Here is a 23,798-nt window from a genome sequence, read left to right as displayed (position 1 = left end):
GTTAGTTGAAGTCACTATTGGAGCTTCTGCTAATATAAAAAAGGACGCTCTTCCCACCGTTTTCACCTAAAGGGTAAATTGAGTTTCATTTATACGACATCTTTTAACTTTCCATTTGTAGTACTTGGGTAATTTTTTTTTTATATGCACAGCATTGTTATTGCTATTATTTATTATAACCATAAGGATCCACCACAGAGGACTGCATCCAGGTTTCTGTGGTGGCCTTTTTACCCTCCTGCGCCGCCACCGCCCATAAGCCTTTGAAAGAGACGGGCCTTTGAAACTAAACTGGAACAAAGAGACTTCTGTTTGTGAGCGAGAGAGAAAAATCTGTAGCATTTGTAATCCTGTGACACATCCAAACAGCTGGACGTCAGTTTAAACAAAAGCCGAGGTGAGCAGACAGGATGGTGGAGAACAGGCTCGTTTTGTATGGCTGCACAAAGACGATGTCAGAGAAACAAACAGATCAGTAGATAAGTAAAAAATCCAATTGTGTATGAGAGCTGAAATATTGTTACGTAAAACAATATTTCAGCTATTAACAACTATTATAGCAACACATTGTGGAGTCGTAGATTTTTGTAAGCTAGAGTGAGATGTTGCACTGAAGAAAATACTTGGTAGCACACAAGTGGAGCAGGACCTCAGCAAAAACTGGAAATTAAAATTAGTTATGTTCTTAAAATATACAAAACAAGACTCGTGTTTCTCCGTATGCTCCACAAAGTTAATTCTTTACACACCCGCAATATGGTTTCAACAAAATTTATATTTGTATTATAATCTTGACTTCAGGGACCAATGAAAATGTTTATTATTACCTTTATAGAAAAAAAAAATTGTGTGCGTTTAGTCTGTTGTCTGGTAAATCATAAATTATTCATACAGTATTTAAACATGGGCCATTTTCCTGTCTAAGGTACACCAGGGTTTCACAAATGCACTGGTCTACAATTACTAAAATGATAAATCATACAATCCTTCAAATGAGGATGACTAGAGTGTTTTCTTTCCTTTACAGACCAAAGATGCACAGCCCTTCCTCACTTATTGCTGCTCACTGTCAGTCAGTAGACTGAAGAAGAACTCGGCTTTGGTTTCACAGCGTACACTTTTAAGCATTTTCTGTTCATACATGTTCGTAAATCATGCATCACTTTCACCTTTTGGTTTGCATCAAACCTCACCAGGGTCCACATTTTGAGGCTTACAACAGTTCCACTGTTAAATCCACACCAGAAGTATCAGAATAGATTAACTCTAGGCTTTTTTTTAAAAGTGGGATATGCTGTTCTGGTTGAGAATTCACTCCCAGGTCAAGACCTTATCTGGTTTGTGGATCTTTGTAGGGTACTGTAGGGGAATTTAAATAAGGAGTCATCATCATCCGTCATTAATTTGCCGTCTTGTCAAACAAAGTTTTTATAGCTTTGTCCAGCAATACTGCACGATCTTAAAAAAACAAAAATCTCTTAGAGTCAACAGGGAAAATTCAGGGTCCAGGAGGAAAACCCAGACGTCCTCAACGACACTTTCTGGCTAATGCTAGGAGATCCCAAAACATTTCTAGACCAAAAAAATCATTTTTAATTTCTTAAGCAAGTTCTGGGTCTTCCCCAGGGCCTAATGTTATTGGATGTGTCTGAAAAACCTGATGCATGTTGGTGCCCAAACCACCACGGCTTAATCCTTTCAGCTCACAGGAGCGAGGCTCTTCCCTGATCTCTCTCTGGATGATCGAGCTCTTTAAGTCTTGAGTCTAGCCGCCTCACGGAGGAAGCTTTTTCAGCTCTTTACATCTTTATGCATCTGATGACCATAGTGGAGGGACAGAAAGTAGATGGGATTGATAAATCAAAAAGATTTGCTTTTTGGCTTAGCTCTTTCCTTCTTCATAACAGGGCAAATTCCCTATTTAATTAAGATGTTTAAATAATGAAGTGGAATTAAAGAATTTAAGAGAATCCACATTCTTAACATAAATATCAATTTCAGACTTACTTTTAATTTGATTTCATACTGCTCACTCCCTGCAGACATTAGGTCTTTAACAAGAAGAATGAAAAGTGGCGTTGGCTGAAAATAGGCCAGGCTCCATTTCCCAATGTCATTTGCTCTGTCAGGATTCTGGATAGGTGAGAGCAGCCAGGGGTTGTGCTTAAATTTTCTCTCTTAGAGAAAGTATCAAATGAAAGAAATGATAAAAAAAAAATTAAAAAAAGAACTGACTCAGCCTCATTCTAGTTACTTTTAAGGAGTTGTAGACATTCGCGTAACAAGCAAAAGACATTTGATCCTAATAATTACCAGGCTTTAAAGGGCTTGCACAGAGGCACGTACAAAATAAAGGCTCAGAAAACTTTTGTCGGATCCGTGGCATTTTGCAGCAGATCGTCTTACAAATGTCAGCGTGCACACTGAATACAAAAAGCATGCAAGAAACATCGACGAGTGAACACGTACACGCACACAGACACACACACACGCACGCACACACACACACACACACACACACACACACACACACACACACACACACACACACACACACACACACACACACACACACACACACACACACACACACACACACACACACACACACAGGCAGCAAGGATTTGTCTATTCAAGCCACGTTAAATTAGACGATGATAATGGGGGTAAAAACACAAACATGCACTGGCAATGACCTCCAGCACAAAGTGATAGCATCTACTGTTGTTGAAAGATACACTGAGATACAGAGATTGAGAGCCTTAGAGGGAAAAAAAAAAACAGAAAACAAGATGGGATGACAGAGTCGGATCCAAAGTGGGAGTGACGGCAAGGAGAGGAGACAGCAGGGTAAGACTAGCAGAACCGTCAGAGAAAGGTTGTGTTCAGGAGGAGACCGGATTCCCCTGCAGCTCCACGGCTTTTCCGCCCGTGTGTGAGCTGTTTGACTCCCGTGTGTGTCGTCTTTTACGTGAACTCCAGATTGGCCTGGTTTAAGCATTCTGAGCTGACAGAGGTATTCAGGGTGGACTAGATATCTGCTGCACAGGCTGACAGACGCACGCAGTTGTGCAGCCATGCACAGTCACATCGAGCCACACGTAGAAACGATGGGAGACAATAATGAAAGCGGGAGGAAGGTTAGAGGATGGCAGAAAACAACAGAAAGAAAGAGATGATGAGCGTCAGGACAGACCAATGGAGACACACATGGATACGTATACGAAGCCTTCTAAAAGTCATCAAACCCCTTAAACTTTTCAACATTTTGTCACAGGTCAGTCACAAATCTGGATTGTTGTACCGGATTAAATGTAAACAATCAGCAAAAAGTAGCGTATATTTGGGAAGAGAGCGATAAAGCATACATGGTTTTCAGAATTTCTTTTTTTACAAATAAAAGTCTCTAAAATGCAGTATCCCAAATAATAATCCGAGGATCTCTGTAGCACCTCCAGAGTTACCATGACTCCTTTGGTCTAAATCTCTAATTAACGTCAGTTTAGTTAGGCAGGCAAGACTTGGTGGGTTCGCAGTTTTGTCATACTTACCAAACCCTGCTTTAAATTGCTGCTGCATTCATTGGTCTACCAGATGCTGTTTTGTTCCACTAATATTCTCTATTTTAGAATATTAGTGATAGTCCAATATCATCCAGTTGCTCTATGATGTTTCGTCAAGCAACTGGATTTATTACGATATTAAAACGATACGGAGGAAGACTATATATAAATCTGAAGGCACTGAATATAAATGCAGACCAAACTTCTGTAGATTATGCAGATCTTTGAGTTAACATATGTTGAGGTTTGGGGTTGCAGAGTGACAAAATGTTAAAAATATTCATTGGGTAATATTTTTACAAGGTACTTTACATGCTCTCATATCATTAAAAAATATATATGCTATGAACAGCTTAGCAGGACATGATTTCCCAGTCTGAGGAATTTGTAGGAAATGTTGCCTGGAGCATTGCTGAAGGCCTTTTATTTTCTTCTCATTTTAAAGTGGATCTCACAAGATCTTTATGAAGATAAAGGCTGTAAATCTACAGTGTGCTTGTCCCCTTGGGTGGTGTTAATAGAACCGTCTCTCTGTTATTATTAGACAAGTTCATCGGAGAAATCATTTTTGCTTAAGTGTTGTATGACCTCTGTTTTATGGGAGTCTTTCCCCTTTGAGCAGGACATATTTCAAATGCCACTGTTGAAATTATCCATGACACTTTCTGCATCTGAACCCCTCACAAAAACACTTCTAAGAGAAACCTTTCCACTTTCTATCCAATTCATAAATGTAAAAGTATATTTTTAGAGTAGGACTGCAAAACAATGTTTTCCATCTGAACGTTTATTACGGCCAAACTTAAAGAGCTGGTTAAATAATAATCACCAACAAGCAGTAATCATTCATATAGCGACTGTTTTTCCCATTTTTAATGTAATTATAAATAATGTCACCACACTGTTTACAGAATTAAGTACAGCTCCAAGAGGAACAGTCTCTGTATGCAGGTTGCTGTTTTAATTTAAGGCAATAGTTATGTATATGTTCATAAACAATCATAATACAATGATTTAACATTTAACATTTCCCTTATGATTTAATAATTGAATTTCCTCAATATTTTTATTTCTAAGGTAATAATAGATTCAATTTCCTCGTTCTTACTTTTCACCCATAAAGATTTTCTGCTTTCATTGTTCAATGTGAGAGAAAATAGAAATGAGTCGAGTTTCTGGCTGCTATTCAGAAAAATAAAATAAGAGCATATCGATTTGATTTATAAAACCGTTAAATTCCTTTTTCATAGTTCTGACATTTATGAAATTGAATTTAGTAAAGAAAAACATCCTAGCCTCCATTTCTGTAAAAGATAAATTAGAATGTAAAGGATGTAAATTGTTATATGTCTCACCTGATTGTAGAATTAATCTATGGGGTTTTTTGCATATTGCCATATTTGGCAACAATATGCTCTTCATAAAATCTGTCTTAGACTGACTGTTCATTGCTTGCAAACAAACCTAAATTATGGATGCAAATACTTGCAACAATTAAATTTTTTTTTAAAAAACTTTTTTACTAATTTTTTTAATTTTTTATTTTATGGTATTGGAAAACAAAAATTTATTTACTGGTTCGGTTTGGGTTGACTAGACATGAACCAGAAGATTTTGATGCCAAGCCATTCCGTTATAAACCAGCAAAAGTATTGTAAAGTCTGTTCTCCGAGCTACAGGGAACCAGTGTCTGGACTTTAGAACTGGGGCGATGTACTGCATCTTTGTGGTTCTACTGAGAATGTGACGAGCAGCGTTCTGAATCAGCTGCAACTGTCTGCCTTGTTTAGGCAGACCTGCAAAAACGCTGTTGCAGTCATCAATGCGATTAAAGATAAAAACGTGGATGAGTTTTTCCAAGAAGAATGGTTTTTTGGGACATTTGCTTTACATTAGTCCACTCGGTTCTAACTGGTCCAGTAGCGCATATGGCTGCCTTTACTTTGTGTGAAAGCCTGTGTGTGTGTTGTTGATGAGGCTAAATGTGTTATGTCTGTCTGAGGGTGCTGTAGGCTCCCCGGTTATTACCAGCAAAGACAGATGTTAAAGCACTCAATACGCAGCATTCTCAGACGTGCGCAGACACAACATTACATACAGTACCTATAAAAGCGACTGGGTGACGCCTAAATCAGGCTTTATGGGAAAAGTATTGATTCATTTCACACCACTAAAAAGCCAGTTCCCTTTTACAGCTCAGCCCAATATTGCCATGACTCTCCACTTTATGTGTCTAAAGTGTCACCAGCTTTTCAACACACTGTGACCTGTATTTTTATTGCGCCGCATTACACCAAATGTCTAAATTTGTGTTTGAATGGCTTCCAGAAAAAATTATGTGCAGTTGGGCGAGTTTACTGGCTACTAGTTTTTGTATGCGTTGTCGACAACATATTTAGAAAGCTGTTCTCTTCCTCTCCATCCCCGATATGTTTTCCATGTGTGCTGGAAAGGCAAACACAGCTGCACTTTAATGACACTCAAATCCTTTTGGGATTCCGAATGCACGTGCATGAGTGCATATGTATGTGTGTATGTGTATGTTTGTTCTTTTTGACCACTTCAGTAAAATGCCTGAGCTTCTCCCTCAAGCTACGTTCAGACTGCAGAACCTTCAGTTAACTGTAGTTCAAAGGACCACTTTATGCGATCAGAGCAGAGATGTTTCTATCTTCAACGATCTATGATGCAGATGTACAGCGAGTGCTCAGAAAAACATAATTGCATAGCACAGTGATTGAACTACACCAGACAAATGCATAGACTAGCTACGAGTCAAAGCACTGCAAACCAATACGAAACACCTTTATAAGATAAAAAGCAAAATATTTTGCTATACAGTAGTCGCAGGGGGTTAGAGACCACAACAGAGCAGGAACAGCTATAGTCCGTGAATACTTTAGACCTGCCTAGCGTAACAGTTTCCACACCAAATATACTTTAATATGCATTAATCTAAACAGTGGAAACTGCCTTAGCACTACCACTGAAACTAATGTCTACATTCTTCCTTATCATTGCTCTTGAGATCACAGCCAATCAGGACCAAGGAAAATAAATGGCACTCCTGGATTGGTTGTTTTGCAAATGCCAGTCACTAGCATATCTAGGTATTTCAGCAACCCAAGCTGTATTTTATCGTGGACATGCATCTTTTGGATATTTTAGATATGCTCTACAAAAATATCTCACAACCGCCTTTTTATCATCCTGGATTCACACTGCATGTGTCTCCGCTGAGCACTTTGCCAGTGAAGCAGAGGCTTGAGCGGCAATTCTTAGTTGGCATATCTGCCGTGATCAAGGTTCTCGCGGCATAGGAAAAATGTCTATACACAACCACTTCTCACTACCCCTCCTCATTTACCCACATAGCAGTGAGAGGACAGGAAGTTCTTGTAAGAGATGAAACAGACAATGAGCTTTAAATGACCCTGAACACAGAACAGCTGATGAGTGATGAATGAGAAATACACTCTGCAGATTTCTTCCTCTAACTTTCTTACCATATCTACAACACTTTATTAACATGGCACAAGTACACCTGTCTCCTCTCTACCTTTGAAAGTAAATTTGCATCTTCTCATTTGAACAACACAGTTGCATGTAGTTTTAGTGTTCCTCCCATTGGTTTCTCAATCTGTTTCAGAAAGAAACCTCATCGTCAGCTACCTAACCAGGCATCTTGTGACTTGTACTTTCAAGTCATGCAGAAATATCTTTTGAGATCACGGCATGAAATAAAAATGTTATATAGGGGAAGCTTTAGACAGGTTTCATACCATGTGTTCAGCATGTGCTGAGAAGCATTGTTTGCATTTTAACTGCCGTGACGATAGATAAGGGACTCCACATCAGCCGACAGTCACGTGCCTGTAAATTTCAGGAACACTGGAAAACTACAGAGTTTTGAAAGTTTTGCCTAGTTTCATAAATTAAATGTTTTTATAAGGATCTTTCCAGTCAAAGGACATGCCAAGAAACTGAATCATTTGGTAATTTTTGGGTAGGCACAACCAAATATAAGACATTTTACCTGATTAACTTGGATGTGCAAAGCAAGGAACACCTCAGATTTGGCTTTTCACTCACAAAATGTGTCTTTATTGAGACAGACTTCTAAAATCAAGCCATAATAACCTCCTAAAAACTTATATTTAATGTTAAATTTTAATGAACTTTTTAATAGTACAAAGTATTTTGTTTAAAAATATTTGACATGAATTCCCATCTATACATGTATTACAAATACTACTTCTTTTAACATATAATAAGGTTTGTGTGAAAGAGTCATGCCATGGCCCTGAATATATTTAGAAATCAGCATTTGAGTCAATATTTTTGTGATAGATATCAAAATTATATAAATAACTGATTATATGAAAGTGTCTGCTTTGCCAAACACAAAGACTTCACCATGTAGAAACACTGTGGAGGTTGTAGCAGGTGCTGCAGCAAAGCTCACACTACACATTGCTGGTGAGAAGCTGGCATGAAACACAGATGGACACACAGCTGTTCATGTGCTCTGCATGGCTGTATTTAAGGGACACCTTTAAATATTTATTTATTCAATCACACAGTTGACCTGTGTGGTTTTATTAGGAGCTAAAACTGGATCAACAGCTTTTTGATTAGAAGTGTCCTTTGAATCAAACAGCTGTTGTTTGCTGCACTGACCCTTTCATTCCCACAGATTACATCCCGGTCAGCACTTTCCACAAAAGATACAGCAAAAATTGATGAAGCTACCAGAATGCTTTTATTGATTTGTTGTCTTTCTCTGATTCTGTTGACTTTTTAGATGTCCAGGGTTTAGCTTATTTTTTTTTGCCTTTGATTGTCTTTTGTTCCTTTTCTTTTCAATATTTTCTAACAATCTGGTCTACCTGTAAAACCACCAGAATGTTTTCTCATCCTGCAACTGAAAAAGAAGCTTGACAACCTGATGAGCAGAAACTTACTTTGAGAAGTAAGTTTCAAGCACACAATCACATCCCTTCACATCAACGCAAAAATCATAAGAATGAAACTGAGTAGCGCAGGTTGTTTTCCTCTTCCCTGTGGTCACTTTTTACTTTCCACCTGTTTAATCTGGCAATGTCTGCTCTGAACGACAGCCAAGCAAACAGCTGCACAATACAAAATTCTCTTATTTATTTATTTATTCATTTATTTTTTTACTTTTCCACTGGATAGAAAACCACAAACCATCCCAGAACATATCAAGGTTTGATGGAAAACTTAATTAACTTGGCACATAAAAGTGAATCTAATACTGAAATAAATGCACCTCTGTTTATCCTGACAATCTCTGCTGCGATTTATACAGTAGCACACATGGAATACCTTCTTTGAGCAAAAATCAAAATGTATTTTATGTGAAGACGGGTGTGTTGGTAGTAGCAGTAGTGCTCTAGTTTAGCCCTTAGTTGATCCCCTAGACGGCCTACTGATGGAGAAACACACACACACACAGACACGCAGACATTCTTCTTCCAACCATTTCCCATCCTGATGTAGAGTCTGGCCGGAAACAGCCATTTCCCTGAATGTTCCCATCTCTCCTCCGGCATACTCCCTCATCCCTGATTCATTGCCAATAAATCACACTAAGAGGCAGACACAGAAAGAGTGAGACAGACTTTGTGATAAAAGGCATAAGAGATTAGGAAAAGTGGAGAAGGAAGAGAGGAAGACAAAATGAAACAGTTGACAGTGCACTGGAGAAATAAGAGATGTAGGGGGGAAACCAGATGTGTGAGTGTCAACACTTCACAAACTGAGAGGATGCCAAATATGGCTGAGTCTTGAATGGAACAACAAAACAAAAGCAGATGCTGTGTTAGAAAAAACCCCTGATATTTATGGTATGGATTGCGTTTTCAAGTGGTACTGATAAAAAATACAAAATAAATAAATACATTTAGACTGGGAAACAGAAGGACAAAAATGTTGGACTACCAAATGATTCTTCCATTCCTTTAAAAGAAACACAGCCTGCTAGCATTGCTTGTCTATTTCACCTTGAAAACTTTGATTTCCACTTTTCAAAGTAGGGATGCACCAAGACAGTGACAAATTTTGGGAGATTTTTAGTTTCATCGGCCAGTAGGATACTACAATATTCATCATGCTCTGTATTTTTCTAATTTTGCCCCTCCCATTTTACAACATAATCAGAGCGCATGGGACACTTATTGTACCTCATATTGGTACAATAAGTACCAGTAAGGTAGGTTTCTTCTGGCTGAGTGAAAAAATATTAGCTATTTTTAGTTTGAGGACGCACAGAAGTGTGAGAAGCAATTAAAACGAAAACAGCCCTTTTTTTTTTAATCGGATGCCTAATTCTAATTATCTCTACTTCAAATTGAAAGACTAACAGCAAGTAAAACAGACTGAAATAACTCTCTACATTGGCCTCCTCCTCTTTTTAAATCTTCTACTTATAGCTTCATAATGTGCACCACCTGCAAACCCCACCCAAATGAACAACCTTTTGATCAGGGCCTTTTTGCTCTCCCACACAGGGGCTCCAGTTACCATGGCCGCTCTCCCCCCCGTCCGACCATCAGCATCACACCTCATTACAGCACAAGAGATTTCAGTCAGCACTCAAACATGGCTAATTTCTTTGTGGGTTTACATTGTCTACAAAAATAGAAGCTGGCAGCATTGTCCCTGCGGCACACCAGCACTGCAAGGTCCATTTAGTAGCTGCTTTGCAGCTTTTGATCCAAGTAGCTTGCCTTCCAAAATAGAAATGAATGATGCCACGATGACTGGGCAAACACAAAACACAAAAACTCCATAACAGTCTTTGTAATGGAGCTTGCAGGAAAAGAATACCTTTTCCCAATTTATATGTTTAACATCTATACTTTCTGATCGCAAAACACATGGAATATTAACTATGGGTGATCTATTTTTTCCACAATGTTTTCAGATATTCCACCGTTAATTGTCACATTTGTAGATGTTTTCAGTTTTTTAATTATTGTTCTGACTGCACATACTGGCAACTTTATTTAAAGAGAGGCTAAGAAAAATAGACCTCCGAGTCATTTCACATATAGGGAAAAATTATTGTATTGATATTCAAGTCAACGTTTACAGACTAAGCAACTTAAACTATCAATTAAAAATTGTCTGTTACGTTTATTCTAAAGGAATTGTAAAGTGTGCAGCTAAACGTGGCACCAGAAATTGTTCTTAGTGTGAAACTGTTTCCCTGCAGAATAAATGTAACCAAACGTAATTAAAGGTTCTAGACTAAAAGATAAATTCATTAATAATATAAGTATATTTGGACACTGCTGTAACTAATCTGTACAGAAACTGATCCCATCGATCAGGGTGATGCAGATTCCCATCCTCCTGAGCAGACCAATCGACACTGAACTGGGAGCTGACTCATTCTCTACATATTCTGTTGCATCTACAGTGCATAGAAGGATTCTTGTAACCGGATTGTTACTTAATCTGTCTCTGCAGAAACTTAGTGCATAAAAATGCATGTGTATGATGAGTGTATCTTAAAATTTTATGTTACTCATATGATGTTTCTATATTTTCCAGCTAATTGGAAGTAGTCTCCTGGAAATGAGCTCTGAACACTTCTGTAACCATTGAAGGTGTGAAGTTAAAAATAGTGTGCCGCAGAGTAATTTAAAATGGAATGATAAGAATTGAGGATTACACCATTTCCTGGAATTTGTTTATCCAAGGTAAGTGCTGTGCAAACACTGTCTACATGCAACGCCTTATATTTGCACCAAATGCAGTGTAAATCAGAACAATACAGGCTGAAAATATACAGATCATACCTTTCAGTAACATCAAAGACTGAATGTACAGTCGGATTACTGCAGATGGACATGTTATGTGCCTAAAACTTAAGTATAGGAATTTGTGTTGCATCTGCTAGCCATTGAGTCCATTCTACAGATCAGTTGTTCCATGAAAGCCTGAGATTATTTAACACACTTTCCCGGAAAGTTACTCTAAGGTTTCATAGAGAGTTCGAGCCTTTGATGATGCCTATGCTCTCCAGGTTAACATGGAATTTAATAAATGTAAAAACCGGGTCAATTACAATTCCTAATGTAAACCTTTACCAAGAAGAAAGGTATGTCATTAGTTGACCTGAGATCCCTTGCTACTCTAAAAATTTCCCCACAGGGTTTCCTGTCCTGATCAGCAGGGGCAGATGGACCCTCTCATTAAAGTGACCGCAGTTGAAAATGAGAGCAAAATGAGGCCCATTACCATGCAGGCGTGACTAATATCCTTTTGCAGACCTCTCCACACACTCTGCTCACATGCACACGCAACTCCCGTGCACACACAAGTTGCATTTGTACGCAAAAAAAAAAAAAAAAAAAGAAAGGCCAGATGTGCAGGTTATGATGCTCGTTAATCAATAAGGGTAACTGAAACTGAAACAAGGGGAAGTTGGTAATAAACTTTGTCTCTACAATATTGACCAGATCTGGGGCTACTCTGTGGGGGGCGTCTGGAACCCACTAAGGACCCGCATATACAGATCTCTGTGAGAGTGCACATGTGTGCATGTTCCTAATGGTCCCTGATGCCATTAATGAGAAATACAAAAACCGACTCGGTCTACACATCCACCTTATGAGACCATTTCACCATCATTACCATCACTTTCTAACTCTTTTTACACATCTGATGAGTCTTATGGCTTAGATTTATGCATTCTTTTTGTTTTTCTGTCATACAGAAAGTACTGCTGTCTCAGACTTTCTGTTTTTGTGTGTCTACCCTGGTTGGAGTTATGGCTAAGCCTATTGCTGCCAGTTTTAATATGCTTTCCTGGATGGAGATTTTCCTGCCGCTAACTTGTCACCTTTTTTTTCTTTCTAATAAAAAGTACGCCTGTTGCAGTGCTTTTGTATGTAGCTGTGTTTGATTCACGGATGGAGTCGTTTATGGAGCTTTGGCTGCCATTACCTTCACCTTCCACTTTTTTCCCCGGGTAGGAAGCACTCCCGGCCCAGTGCTTCTGTGTTTTTCAGTGTCTTCTTCGTGTCTTCCTCTGAGCCCTAAGCTAATAATGGAAGATGGTTGTTCTGAGGGAGCATGGTTGTACTGGAAGTTTCTTCCTGTTAAAACAGTGTGGTTCCTTTCCTCTGCTGCCAAGTGCTTGCTCAGGAAGATAGATTGCTACAAAACTACTGAATCAATGCGATCATCTGAGCTTCCTGAGATAGACGACTTTCATCAATTGGCAAAACATAACAACTGAATTTGGCGGTATTGTGTTATAATGCGGGTTGAACTCGGCTGTATGAAATGCATTGAAAAGAATTGGACAGATTCAAATTGCATCTGGAGCAAATTGGATTGAATCTAACAGGATAAGAATTTGTCCTGTTGGTCTTGTAATGTGCTTTGAGATGGCATTTGTTGGAACATGATGTTATATACACTGAATTTAATTGAAAAGAAAAGTATATAATTTTTGTCATGTGATTCTCACTAGCACATTCCTGACCTTTTAATATTTTTGCAATAACGAATCCACCAGGGTCCTTGCTTAAAATTCATTATTTATTATTTTCCACAAAAATCATCCTAACCTGAACCCTTTCCATCTCATCAAGTACTTTTCCTTTTTCCAAGATTTCTATCTACAATTGTTGTTTGCATCGTGTTTGTCTAATTTTTTCTTCATTCCAAATTTCTGACAAAAACCTCCCTCCCTTCATCTCTGTCATACCCTAACTTCTTCTCCCACATCACATTCTACCGTCTTGCCTCTTTCGTTTCGAGCGTCCTCAATTGCCTTTTGCGATCACTTCTGTTGATTGATTTATAACCTTGCAACAGGCTGGTAGACGGAGGGAGGAGAAAGAGAGAGGAGGATCAAGAGAGAGGGAGCTTAGCAGGAACAGGGCTGTCGGGGTGTTTGAAGTACATGAAGGAGTAATATAAAATACACCTGGTCCATCCATGGGGCACTCACTGTTCCTAGAAACAAAAGAAGGGGAGGGGGACACATGGGAGGAGAGCGGAGAGGGTCGGTCCGCAGGGGAGGGAGTGGGGTCTCTCCGTTTTTCCTTTCAGACTGGCTTTTATGGTGTTACTTCAAACGCTGACCTCCCACCCACCCCCCTGCTCCCTCGCTCCATTCGTCCGTCCATTTGCGCCTCCCTCCTCTTTCTCACTATTGTGTATGGCCAAGTGGACAGTAATTGGCTATTCTTTCATGAGGCTGATTTCAGCAGCCCCCCACACCCAAACAGGAAGGGGCCCTTTAGCTGCCTCTCAGAAGTAAGTGTATATGTGTGTGTGCGTGTATGTGCGTGTGTGTTGTAAAATATGCCAGACATTTAGGTATCAGGTGGTTTTAAGGAAAGGGGGGCGGCGGCTGCGCTGGCATTTCATTCACAGCAAACTCAGGAATTTAAGGTAATCTCATCATGTTCCGACACGGGATTTTATGAGACGCCAAATGGGTTTAAGAATCAGCTTAGACGTGTTTAAATGATCTTTTTAATATTTCTTCAATTACAAATGCTTTAAGCTTGAGAACATTGTGCTCAAGAAAAAAAAAGAAGTCTAAAAAGCAGCTGTCTTGGCAAGATTTTATTTCATGACACCAAGGAGTGCTTGACTAACTTATTCATGAGATAAAATGTGTTGTAAAAAAAAAAAAAAAATAGATGAGTGGTTTCAAAAAGGTTTTCAACAGTTTACAACATCTGAGCATATTGTGAGTGATATATAAAAGCCGCTCTACTCTCGCTAATGACTTCTGGCCCTCGGTGGCTTATAGATCAGTGTGTGTTCATTAATGATGCAGGCGTGCGCAAGTGTGTGTGTCAATTAGTGGGTGGAGGGGATTAGCTGTCTCCAGAGATTCCTAATTAACACAACACATGCAGGCAAAACTGTGCTTCCCCCCCCAGTTTTCCACTGAATTTCTACCTTTTTATGTGGTTATTAAAACTTTAAATTGACAGCTGACAGGAAGAATGCAGAAACAATTAAGCTCAGAGAAAATAAAGACTACCTGTAAAGCGTTAGCTTTTTTTTTTAGCAAATTTCTCTAACATTAGTATAACTAGTAGTAGACAGAGGTCGTTTCTCTTTCTGTTTGAATAAAAGTGAAGAAAAATCTCAGAGAAACTGGATGACAAACATGCAAAATGTGTTTATTTTGCATACAAGTCCAAACATGCAGTTTTTATTTTGAAAAATTAGCTTTCATCTTTAAGCCCTCGTCTTTTGCTTCATGATTTCCAAAGCCATCGCATTCAGTCCTTCAGCAGTGACTCTGCACCGGTAAACAGATAGATGTGAGTTAGCCTAAGACATATCAGCTTTGCTAAAAAAAAAAAAAAAGTGTTTATTTGTGGAGGTCAGAGTTAAAGTGGTGTGCTTAGCTTGTGGAAAACATGGTCAGATTTTCATTTGCAGCCTCAGTTTTAATTCACAGACTAAACATGAAATAAAACATGAGACTCTGGCCATTTCAAACAACTGTTTTAGTTAAACATAATTATATAGCTAAACTAAATATAATGCTTCAGCGTGGTGGGTAACATTTGATTGGTCAAACAGTGGTCAGTTGCAAGGTCTTCTGTCTCTGGAAGAATTTTTAAAAAATAGATCACATAATCAGTTCTTTATGAAATAAACGCTTGTGTCCATCCATTAGTTTGGCCTTCAACAAAAGTCTTGATTGGTCACCTGATCCTTGCGGGAAACTAACAGCAACAACCCTGGTTTATATTGGTGTGACTGACTTTGTCATCTGCATCAATCCACCTAATCTGCTTCTACTCATCCGTTCCCTTTAAGACTGGACTTAACATATGGCTGTCATTTTTGCAAAACGCTGTCAAAGATGGTGCCTTCCAGGGGTTCTCCAGGTCTTTTTCTTGATTGAAGAATTATTCCAATTGTCCCAAGTTTTGTCAATCGAGTGGCTGAATAGAGCCAGCAGCCTCAAATATTGCCATTACTCCTAGAAACCAGGCCATCGCTTGACTAAGAAATCAGTAATAAGCAGAATCTTGTCTCCAGGCTGAACTTCGTGTTCTTTTCCTATACAGGAAAAAATATGCCCTGTCTTTCAATGGATAAAACCACAGAAGGAACAACTTCTATCAATAACTGTATGTCAGTTTCAAATACATTCTACAACTGCATCATAAAAAATGTGGGCTTATTTTCCAAGATGAAGCCGCAAAAGCAGTTGCTATTTTTACTTTTCTTTGTTATCATCACTTCCAGATGGAAGAAATATGTTGATCACATTAAAATGTTTTGCATAATATAAACCTGGAAGGAGTCTGAACAATTTTGGGCATAGCTGTGTTTCTGTATATAAATTAGACTATTTATGAAATCCTTCGAGATAACTTTTTGTTTTTAATTTGTGATAGATTAAAAAAACTAAATTGAATTGCTGTTGAAATATCGGGTTCGGTCCATAAGCCGGTAGTCTTCCACTGATCTGAAGGTGTATTCACTTTTCTGCAAACTCATGGTGATGTAACAATTTTTCTACAGTAGGTAAGGGGACAGACAATAACTTCACAGAATTACACTTTAAAATATTAAAATATTCCTTCAAGCTTTGAATGCAAGGGCTCAATGGTGGCTGCCACCCAGGAAAACACAGACACCACATCCACTTTGACCATGACCACACACGCACACACACACACACACGCACACGCATACACACACACGCGCGCACACACACACACACACACACACACACACACACACACACACACACACACACACACACACACACACACACACACACACACACACACACACAGACACACACACTATGTGATGTATACAAGCTCTTAAAAGGTTAAACACACACCAGCGGAGGACAGGACATAAACGCAGACTGTAAAAGTACAGGGCTGTCTGTCCTTTCAGACACAACACATCAACAGAGTTGGGGATAACCATGTTGTCCGACAAACAAAATTACTCTGAAGTTCAAAAAGAAAAAAGAAAAGAAAAATCACAGCAACATTTAAAGAGAAACCCACAACAGTTTGGGAAGAGAAAGGTCCTCTAAGGATAAAAAGGGGCCACGTTGAAGAGGAAGAAGTAGAGCGAGCGACAAGATAACAGATTTAATACTGCAGAGTGCCTACCTCTTTGTAGTTCACCTTGGGTTCTGCTCTCTTCCGCTTTCTGCCCTTCGCCTGGTGAGTCCGACTGGAGAGAATCCATTTTACAACCTGCAGGAGAGACGATGGTGGGGGTGAGGAGGTGAAGGCGGGAAAAAAGATAGGAAGAACAGACAGAGTAGCCAGGGGGGAAACAGTGTGATGGTGGAAGATAAAAAAAAAATGACAAAGATTAAATAAATGTGAGAGTGGAACATCAGAAAGAGAAAAGTGGTCATTGTTCATTGGGGAAAAAAAAAAAAAAAGCTCTCAGACACTGAGTTCAGACAAAACGCTGACAGGACGACAGAGCAGTCAGAAAGCTCATCAGAGTGCAAACTGAACAAAAATTCACACAGCGAAAACAGCCCTGCACTCATTTGCAACTTTTCTGCACTCAACTAACATAAACAACCAGCGAAGACAAAATAAATAAAACGGAGCACAGCAGCTTTCAATTTGCACAACAGCCATCACGTGTTTCCAAGAAACGGAATAAATAAATATGATTGAATGACATAGAACAAAGAAATACCTATGAACATTTAGACCTAAATATGATAGGTCTTCTCTTAAATAAAGTCACTGAAGCCATTTTGGCGCTTTAAACTTAAACTGCACATCTGATCTTTCTTAAAAGGAAGATGAATGCGAGGATGTGAAAATATAGGCAAAGCAATTAAGAACAACATGGAAGCATTATGGGAAATCTGATAGGCAGCACAGTACAACACGCAACAGATGCACAGCGCTGTGTGCGCGCGCGCTGCACTCCTCTCGGAGGCAGACAGAGGGAGAGACTGAAGCGGGGAGTGAATGTGGGAAAGAGAGGTAAACAAAGTGCGAAAGAGGTAGAGATAAGAGATTATATCAAAATAATGTGAAATAAAGCGTGGAACAATTTTTAAAAAGCCCAAAAATTAATAAATGAAGCCCTGAGGAGGCAAAGAAGGGGGAATTAACTTGGTAAAAGAGAAGACTGATGAAAATCAGATGATAATCATATCAAGCATGTGCAATATTTCCACTCTGAGCGCTTTTCTTGAAGACTGTCTGCCACTCCCTGAAGATGAGAAGAGAGAGAGAGAGAGAGAGAAAAGGAGAGAAGCGAAGGAGTTGTGCGCCTACCTCTGCTTTGACTTCTTCTACCAGCCTCGCCTGTGACCACACGGCGCTCCTTTCATGCAGCCACTGAACGACAGAGGAGAAGGGGAGAGCAGTGAGCCGGGGGGGCAAGTGATCGGGACGGAGAGGAATGCTTTGCAGAGGCAGAGAGAGAGAGACCGAGCGAAGCAGGAAGGGGAGGGAGGAGAGGTGGGAGGAAAGGGAGAGAAGGTGGGTGCGCTATCACTTGTTCCTCTGACGGAAACTCGCCACTTTACTCCGGAGGGAGAGACAGAAGGAAAGTGAAGGAGAGGAGAGAAAAACCGGGAGAAAGGTGGAACAAATAATTCACGTCATTCCTTGTTTGTTTTATTTTTTTTCATCCATTCATTCATTTGTGATTATACACACACACACACACACACACACGCACACAGACACACACACACACACCCACACACACAAACATAACGCTGGTCATCCAAACACCTACGTACAGAGAGGAGCCCTGACCAGAGCTTCTACTGTCTCACCTTAAGGTTGCAGTGCAGTGAATTATACAGCTGCATTTCAGTATGTTTTAATCTAAGTCTGGTTTTATGGTGGCTTTCCAGTCGCATTTACATTCTCGGGTATGGGGTTTCCCATCTTCCCTTTGATAATACTCCATAAGTTATCTATGGATTTAGATCTGGACGGTGATGCCATGGTCATTCAAGCAGGTATTGGCATTTTTGATAATGCAAGCAGGTGCCATGTTCTGCTGGGAAACCAAATCAGAGTCCCCCATAAAGTCTGTTGGGAAATAGTATGAAGTGATCTCAGCTTTCCTGCTAGACAACCACCCTGACTTTGGACTTAACACACAGTAAACCAGCACCAGCAGATGATTCCCCAAATCATTCCTGATTGTGGAAACTTCACACTGGACCTCAAGCAACTTGGATTGTGTGTCTCTTCATCCTTGTTCCAGAGTCTGGACCCTGGATTTCCAATTAAAATACAAAATTCACTTTTATCTGAAAAGTAACTTGGTTCTGGGTTATCATTAGCTGTGAGCCACAATCATCAAAATAAACTGAAATAAATGGTTGAATTTTGTCCTTCAGTGTGTAATGATTTATGTATAATATCTGAGTTTCACTTTTTGAAAGACATTCTATTTTTGTTTATAATTTATTTAGATTCACCTGTAATAATATTGGGCGCTTGCAATGATGTTGTTGAGAAAATAAGGGGGCAAAAAGTAGTGCATGGAATCAAGGTACCTTTAAACGCTCTGATAAACAAGCAGGAAGCAGCATCCTCTGCCCATTACACACTTCACAGATGTTCCCACACACATGCCTGTGCAGCATTTTAGCTATCGTAGTTACCATAGCCACACACACACACACACACACACACACACACACACACACACACACACACACACACACACACACACACACACACGCACACAAAGTACAGTAGTATAACTGCATGCCTGAGTACTTCATGACTTAAACAAAAAACAAAAAAAAATAACAAAGGTACTCCAGCAGCATCAGATGTACTGAGGCAGAGAGAGAGGTGTTGGAGTGGGCAGTATAGAATGTAGTGAGTGTTGAGGCAGTAAATTGGCATTGTGTAACAGGATACCACACATAGCTCTTTTGCTGTTTGGATCTCAACAACTATTCTCTGGACAAAAAGCCCTTTGTCTACATCCAACACCCTGGTCCTGATTCTGTGGCTGTGCTGCGTTTCTCTTTTGGATCAATATTAGACGACATCTAAAGGTCTCATCTCACGTTCCTTCAGCAAACAAGGAGGCGATAAATCACGTCAACTGCTGGATTCAAAACTGTCATTTGTGGCATATCAGTTTCTAAATGAAGAGTGTATGTAGAGAACAAATAGTGGCACTGTTGCGACGTCCCTCATTTTAGGACAAAATGGATGACGTGTTTAACGCATCCACACTGGTAAGATTTTGCACCTTAGCAACATAGTGGAGTGACCTGCTAGGTAGATCAAATATACATAGAACCAATACCACTAACAAGGCACTGACAGAGTTGAACTACTGTCCTAATGTCTATGGTTATGTGAATAATATACAGTATAACTTAAGAATGAACATTTAAAGGTGTATCAAAAATTAACTGGTGATCTTAACCAGATGAATATGAGATTGACCTTCCATGACCTCTGGCCAGTAAGTAGGAAAGACAAATCTTGGATCTTTTTCCAATTAATGAACGTGCCATGCCTAAACCATACAACTTCCACACTCTTCAGTGTGGAAGTCTCAAAGTTAGCCACCTTACTGATCAATGTGCTGTTTAATAATGAAGTCAGAGGAAGCATCAAAAAAGAGTATAAGAAGCTACTTAAAAGGAAACTATTGAAATCAAAAGCTAAGCTGTTCCGTCAGGCTGCTACTTTTAAGCACAACATGTAGACTAAACATATTGCAGACAAGTTGCTCTGTTTGATCATTTTCAGCTTTCATCCTGTGTAACTTAAAAGGCTGGATTTGGGAATTTGGCAACCTTTGGAAAACTCAAAGGTAAATTAGAGGTCAAGAGACTGCTCTTTCAGTGTACAGATGCTCGTCTCCAACACTAAATGTCAATGCAGTAAAAGTTTTAGTCTGTTTTAATATAGAAAAAGGCTGGGTTACAGCAACTTCTCTCTCTCAAGATCACATTGAGTGATCTTGCCTCTGTTTCTAATATAAATAATTAATGATCACCAATAGCCTGGAATGTTGGATTTATTTATTTATTTTTAATAAAGTTAATTATGGATCGCAAAGAGAAACTGGAATCAACAAAAAATAAATAAAAAATTATGTCAACAGCACTTTATAAAGCTTTGTAAAGACTGAGAATCGTCCACAAACTGATCAGTGCATCTCCAGCAAAGACAACGGGTAACTGTAAAGAGAGTTCAGAGTATTCACGTTTTAGATACGGTCATTGTGACTTAAACAACAAAAAAGTTGGGAAGAGATAAAAATAAGAAGGCAGGATGTTTTCTCCTTTGAATAGAAGAAGTGACATATATTTTTGTTGTAAGTCTGAACAGCTCACTGAACCTTAAGGGCTCAAAAACAAGTGACAGGTCTGGGTTGTTTCTGAGGTTTTGAGTTGGCAGACACCCAAATATAGACTATCAGCACAGAGAAACATACCTTTTTATAATAGGACCCCTTTAGCATAGGAGTTGAGCTAGTTGAGTTTTTGTGTTATACAATAAATAGGTCAATGAAGAGCTGAACGATAAGTATAATTATAATCCACAGTGCAAATGTCAACGTTCATAATAATGCAATCACAAAGGACTGAATGCATGTAGTATATGGTATGCTACTGCTGCTCTGCTTCACAGTAAATTTCTAGTTTGACTGTTGTGTTCATGGAACAGAAACATCTGAGTGAGGAAAATGTGGATTGATCTAAGCTGATGTTTTTCTAATGTGTAGCTCTAACCCTATAAGTGTCATTGTTCTGGTTACATATTTCTCACAAATGCACACTTCATAGGCTGGCAAAAAAAATATCTGTTTACATTTTATGTAGGTTTGATGAATCTTCTGTGATGTTTCTGCTTCTGTATTTACAGGGTTCTGAAGTATTTTTCAGAAAATGAGTTTTTTTTTAAAGAAATTTTTTTTATTTCAATTTTTTTTGTTAACTTCTAATAACATTTTTAGCATTTGACTACAAAATATTAAACTGCTTCAGTAGTTTTAGATCGTATTTTCTGCAGGTCTCTCATGTAATTAAACAATCAGATTCTGATTTTTGGATAGTGGTAAAGTATTGTGCTACTGCTTTTGTGACATCTGGTCTGGCTTAGATCTTGTGCATTTTAAAATCTAGACTCCTAAATAGGAATAACATATCCTAGTCTAGAAATCTGGGAAATTTGGTATCTTTATTTTGGATATACAAAGTACAAAAACTTTTTAGTGCTGTGCTTTGCATTTCCAGAGTCCAATTTAACTTGAATTTAAAGTAATTTAGAGACCAAACCGGTGGCAGGGGTTTGACTTTTCATGTTTTGATGTCAAAACACGCCAAAAAATAAAAAATAAAAGGAGCAGAGTTAATATTTTTATATCCAACCTAACTCGTTATTTCAGATTTTCTATAATGTCCACACTTTGACAAATCGTTGAGTTTTGGCTGCTGCATTTCTTTTTGAGTACAGAAAGAAATCCAATATGTATTTATTTATTTATTTTTAGAAAAGTTTGCATTACTTCTGGAAGCTCCAACCCAAGACATGCCCTTGTCCTATGTAAGATTTGAATCATGAAAAGATATAGAAAGAGCTCTATAATATTTTGGGGCTGTCTTTTTATAGGGGCAGTGAACAAAAGAATGAAACAAACCAAAACCAATAAAAAAACCAAGGAAGTATGTCATTGTTTAATGTAAACCAATTAAACCACAAGGCAAAAGAGCCACCTTCAATTTAGCCCATGGCCTGCTACTGGCCATGGACCAAAAGTGTTAAAATGATCCAATCAAAGGTCCAGACTTCAATCTAATTGAGAATCTGTTGCAAGTTTTGAAACTTAGTTCACAGATCCTCTTTATCCAATTTGACTGAACATGAGCTTCTTTGCAAGGGAGAATGCGCAGAAATGTCCTTTTCCAGATGTGCACAGCTGGTAGAGACAAACCCCAAATGACTTTCCATGAATAAAATGTAATAATTGTTTTACTTAATAATTGTTTTTTTCTGACTTTCATATAAAAATGTTTTTTTTATTTTACATTCACAACTATTCCTGTTTGTGATTGTTATGAGAACAAATCTGAAACAGTTCACAAGAGTATGAGCACATTTGCAAGATAAACATGCAACAATAATCAAAACATATTAATTAATGATTATTTAGATTTAAAAATTGGAGAAACATATTTCAGAGTGAAAGTTTTGGCACATCAAGGGTGGCCTTTGTTCAGCCATCGTATCTGAGACTACTTCTGTCCCCCTCCAAAGGGAGTGCTTATTCATCTAAACTAAAATATCTAAAATAGGCTCTCTCTCATTCCCCATCTCTTTTTCCAGGATTGGTGTGTGTCATTGTTTATTATTAGGCCAAACCATTTCCTGCCTCTTTTTTTTTTTTCCCAGACCAGATTGTGGAGCAACACATGGGGAGTCTGTGGCGATAAAGAGCGAGACAACCCGGGAAAGATTTTTTTTTAAAACGTGTTTGTGTGTAGTGTACACAATGGACAAGTGCTCGCATTTGTAAGAGGTTTTAATCGATCTGGCTGATCTACTTAGCCAGTGACTGGCACATCAAAACAAAAATAAATAAATAAACAAGCGAGCCTGTGCAGAAGCACTCAACCCTTATCCAATCAGGTAGGAGAAAACAGAAGTCCCCTCCGCAGTGTCCTTCCCACCCTCAGAGGCCCCTGAAAGGCTCTAGTTACATCAGCACGTAATCTAGAAGGTGAATGTTCCCAGACAGCCATGCAAAAAAAAAAAAAAAAGAAAAAGGACAAAACACAGACACACAAAATTTGCACGTATGCTGTGTGGTAATTAAGATCAGTTACCATAGAAATAGGAGAATTGAAGAAGCCGTTAAAGTGGATTGATCGTGTGGGTGTGTATTTGTAATCCAATAATCTATGACTGGGGGTATTTTTCCCAGCTAGAGGCCAGTGGAGGAGATGTGTTGCTCAGATAAAATAACAATCTATAACTTACAATTACACAGATTTCTTTTTTTAGCCTTTTTTTGTCTCACATATGTGTTTCAGGTGATCAAATACATTTTAAAATCTGATAAAGGAAACCTGAGTAAACTGAAAGCTGTTTTTAAATAATTATTTTATCTATTAAGGGAAAGAAAGCTATCCAAATTACAACAACTTAATGAGAAGTAATCGGTCACTAAACATAATCACTGGTTGTCCAATAAATGGTAACGAATCAC

General features: G+C 38.7%; 1 protein-coding gene across 9 annotated transcripts in view; it reads right to left on the bottom strand.

Annotated features, from left to right (window-relative positions):
• Positions 1–23,798, bottom strand: part of aopep (aminopeptidase O (putative)) — a 106,529-nt gene that overhangs the window by 25,611 nt on the left and 57,120 nt on the right. For 6 of the 9 annotated variants that reach the window (XR_001776945.2, XR_014088945.1, XM_017306883.2 and 3 more), the window contains exons 13-14: positions 17,867–17,929; positions 16,724–16,810 (exon numbers count right to left, since the gene is read on the bottom strand). Coding sequence is in view for 6 of the 9 variants with exons in the window: in XM_017306883.2 (XP_017162372.2) it covers positions 16,724–16,810; positions 17,867–17,929 (150 nt within the window). In the remaining 3 variants the exon portion in view is untranslated. The other 3 variants (XM_017306885.2, XM_017306884.2, XR_014088946.1) reach the window with 3 other exon arrangements.

This window comes from Poecilia reticulata, chromosome 9 (assembly GCF_904066995.2).
Source record: "Poecilia reticulata chromosome 9, P_reticulata-male-v2, whole genome shotgun sequence".
In the NCBI taxonomy this organism is placed as follows: Eukaryota; Metazoa; Chordata; class Actinopteri; order Cyprinodontiformes; family Poeciliidae; genus Poecilia; species Poecilia reticulata.
The sequence above is the reverse complement of the archived record's forward strand: the minus strand, read 5'-3'. Positions and strand labels throughout refer to the sequence as shown.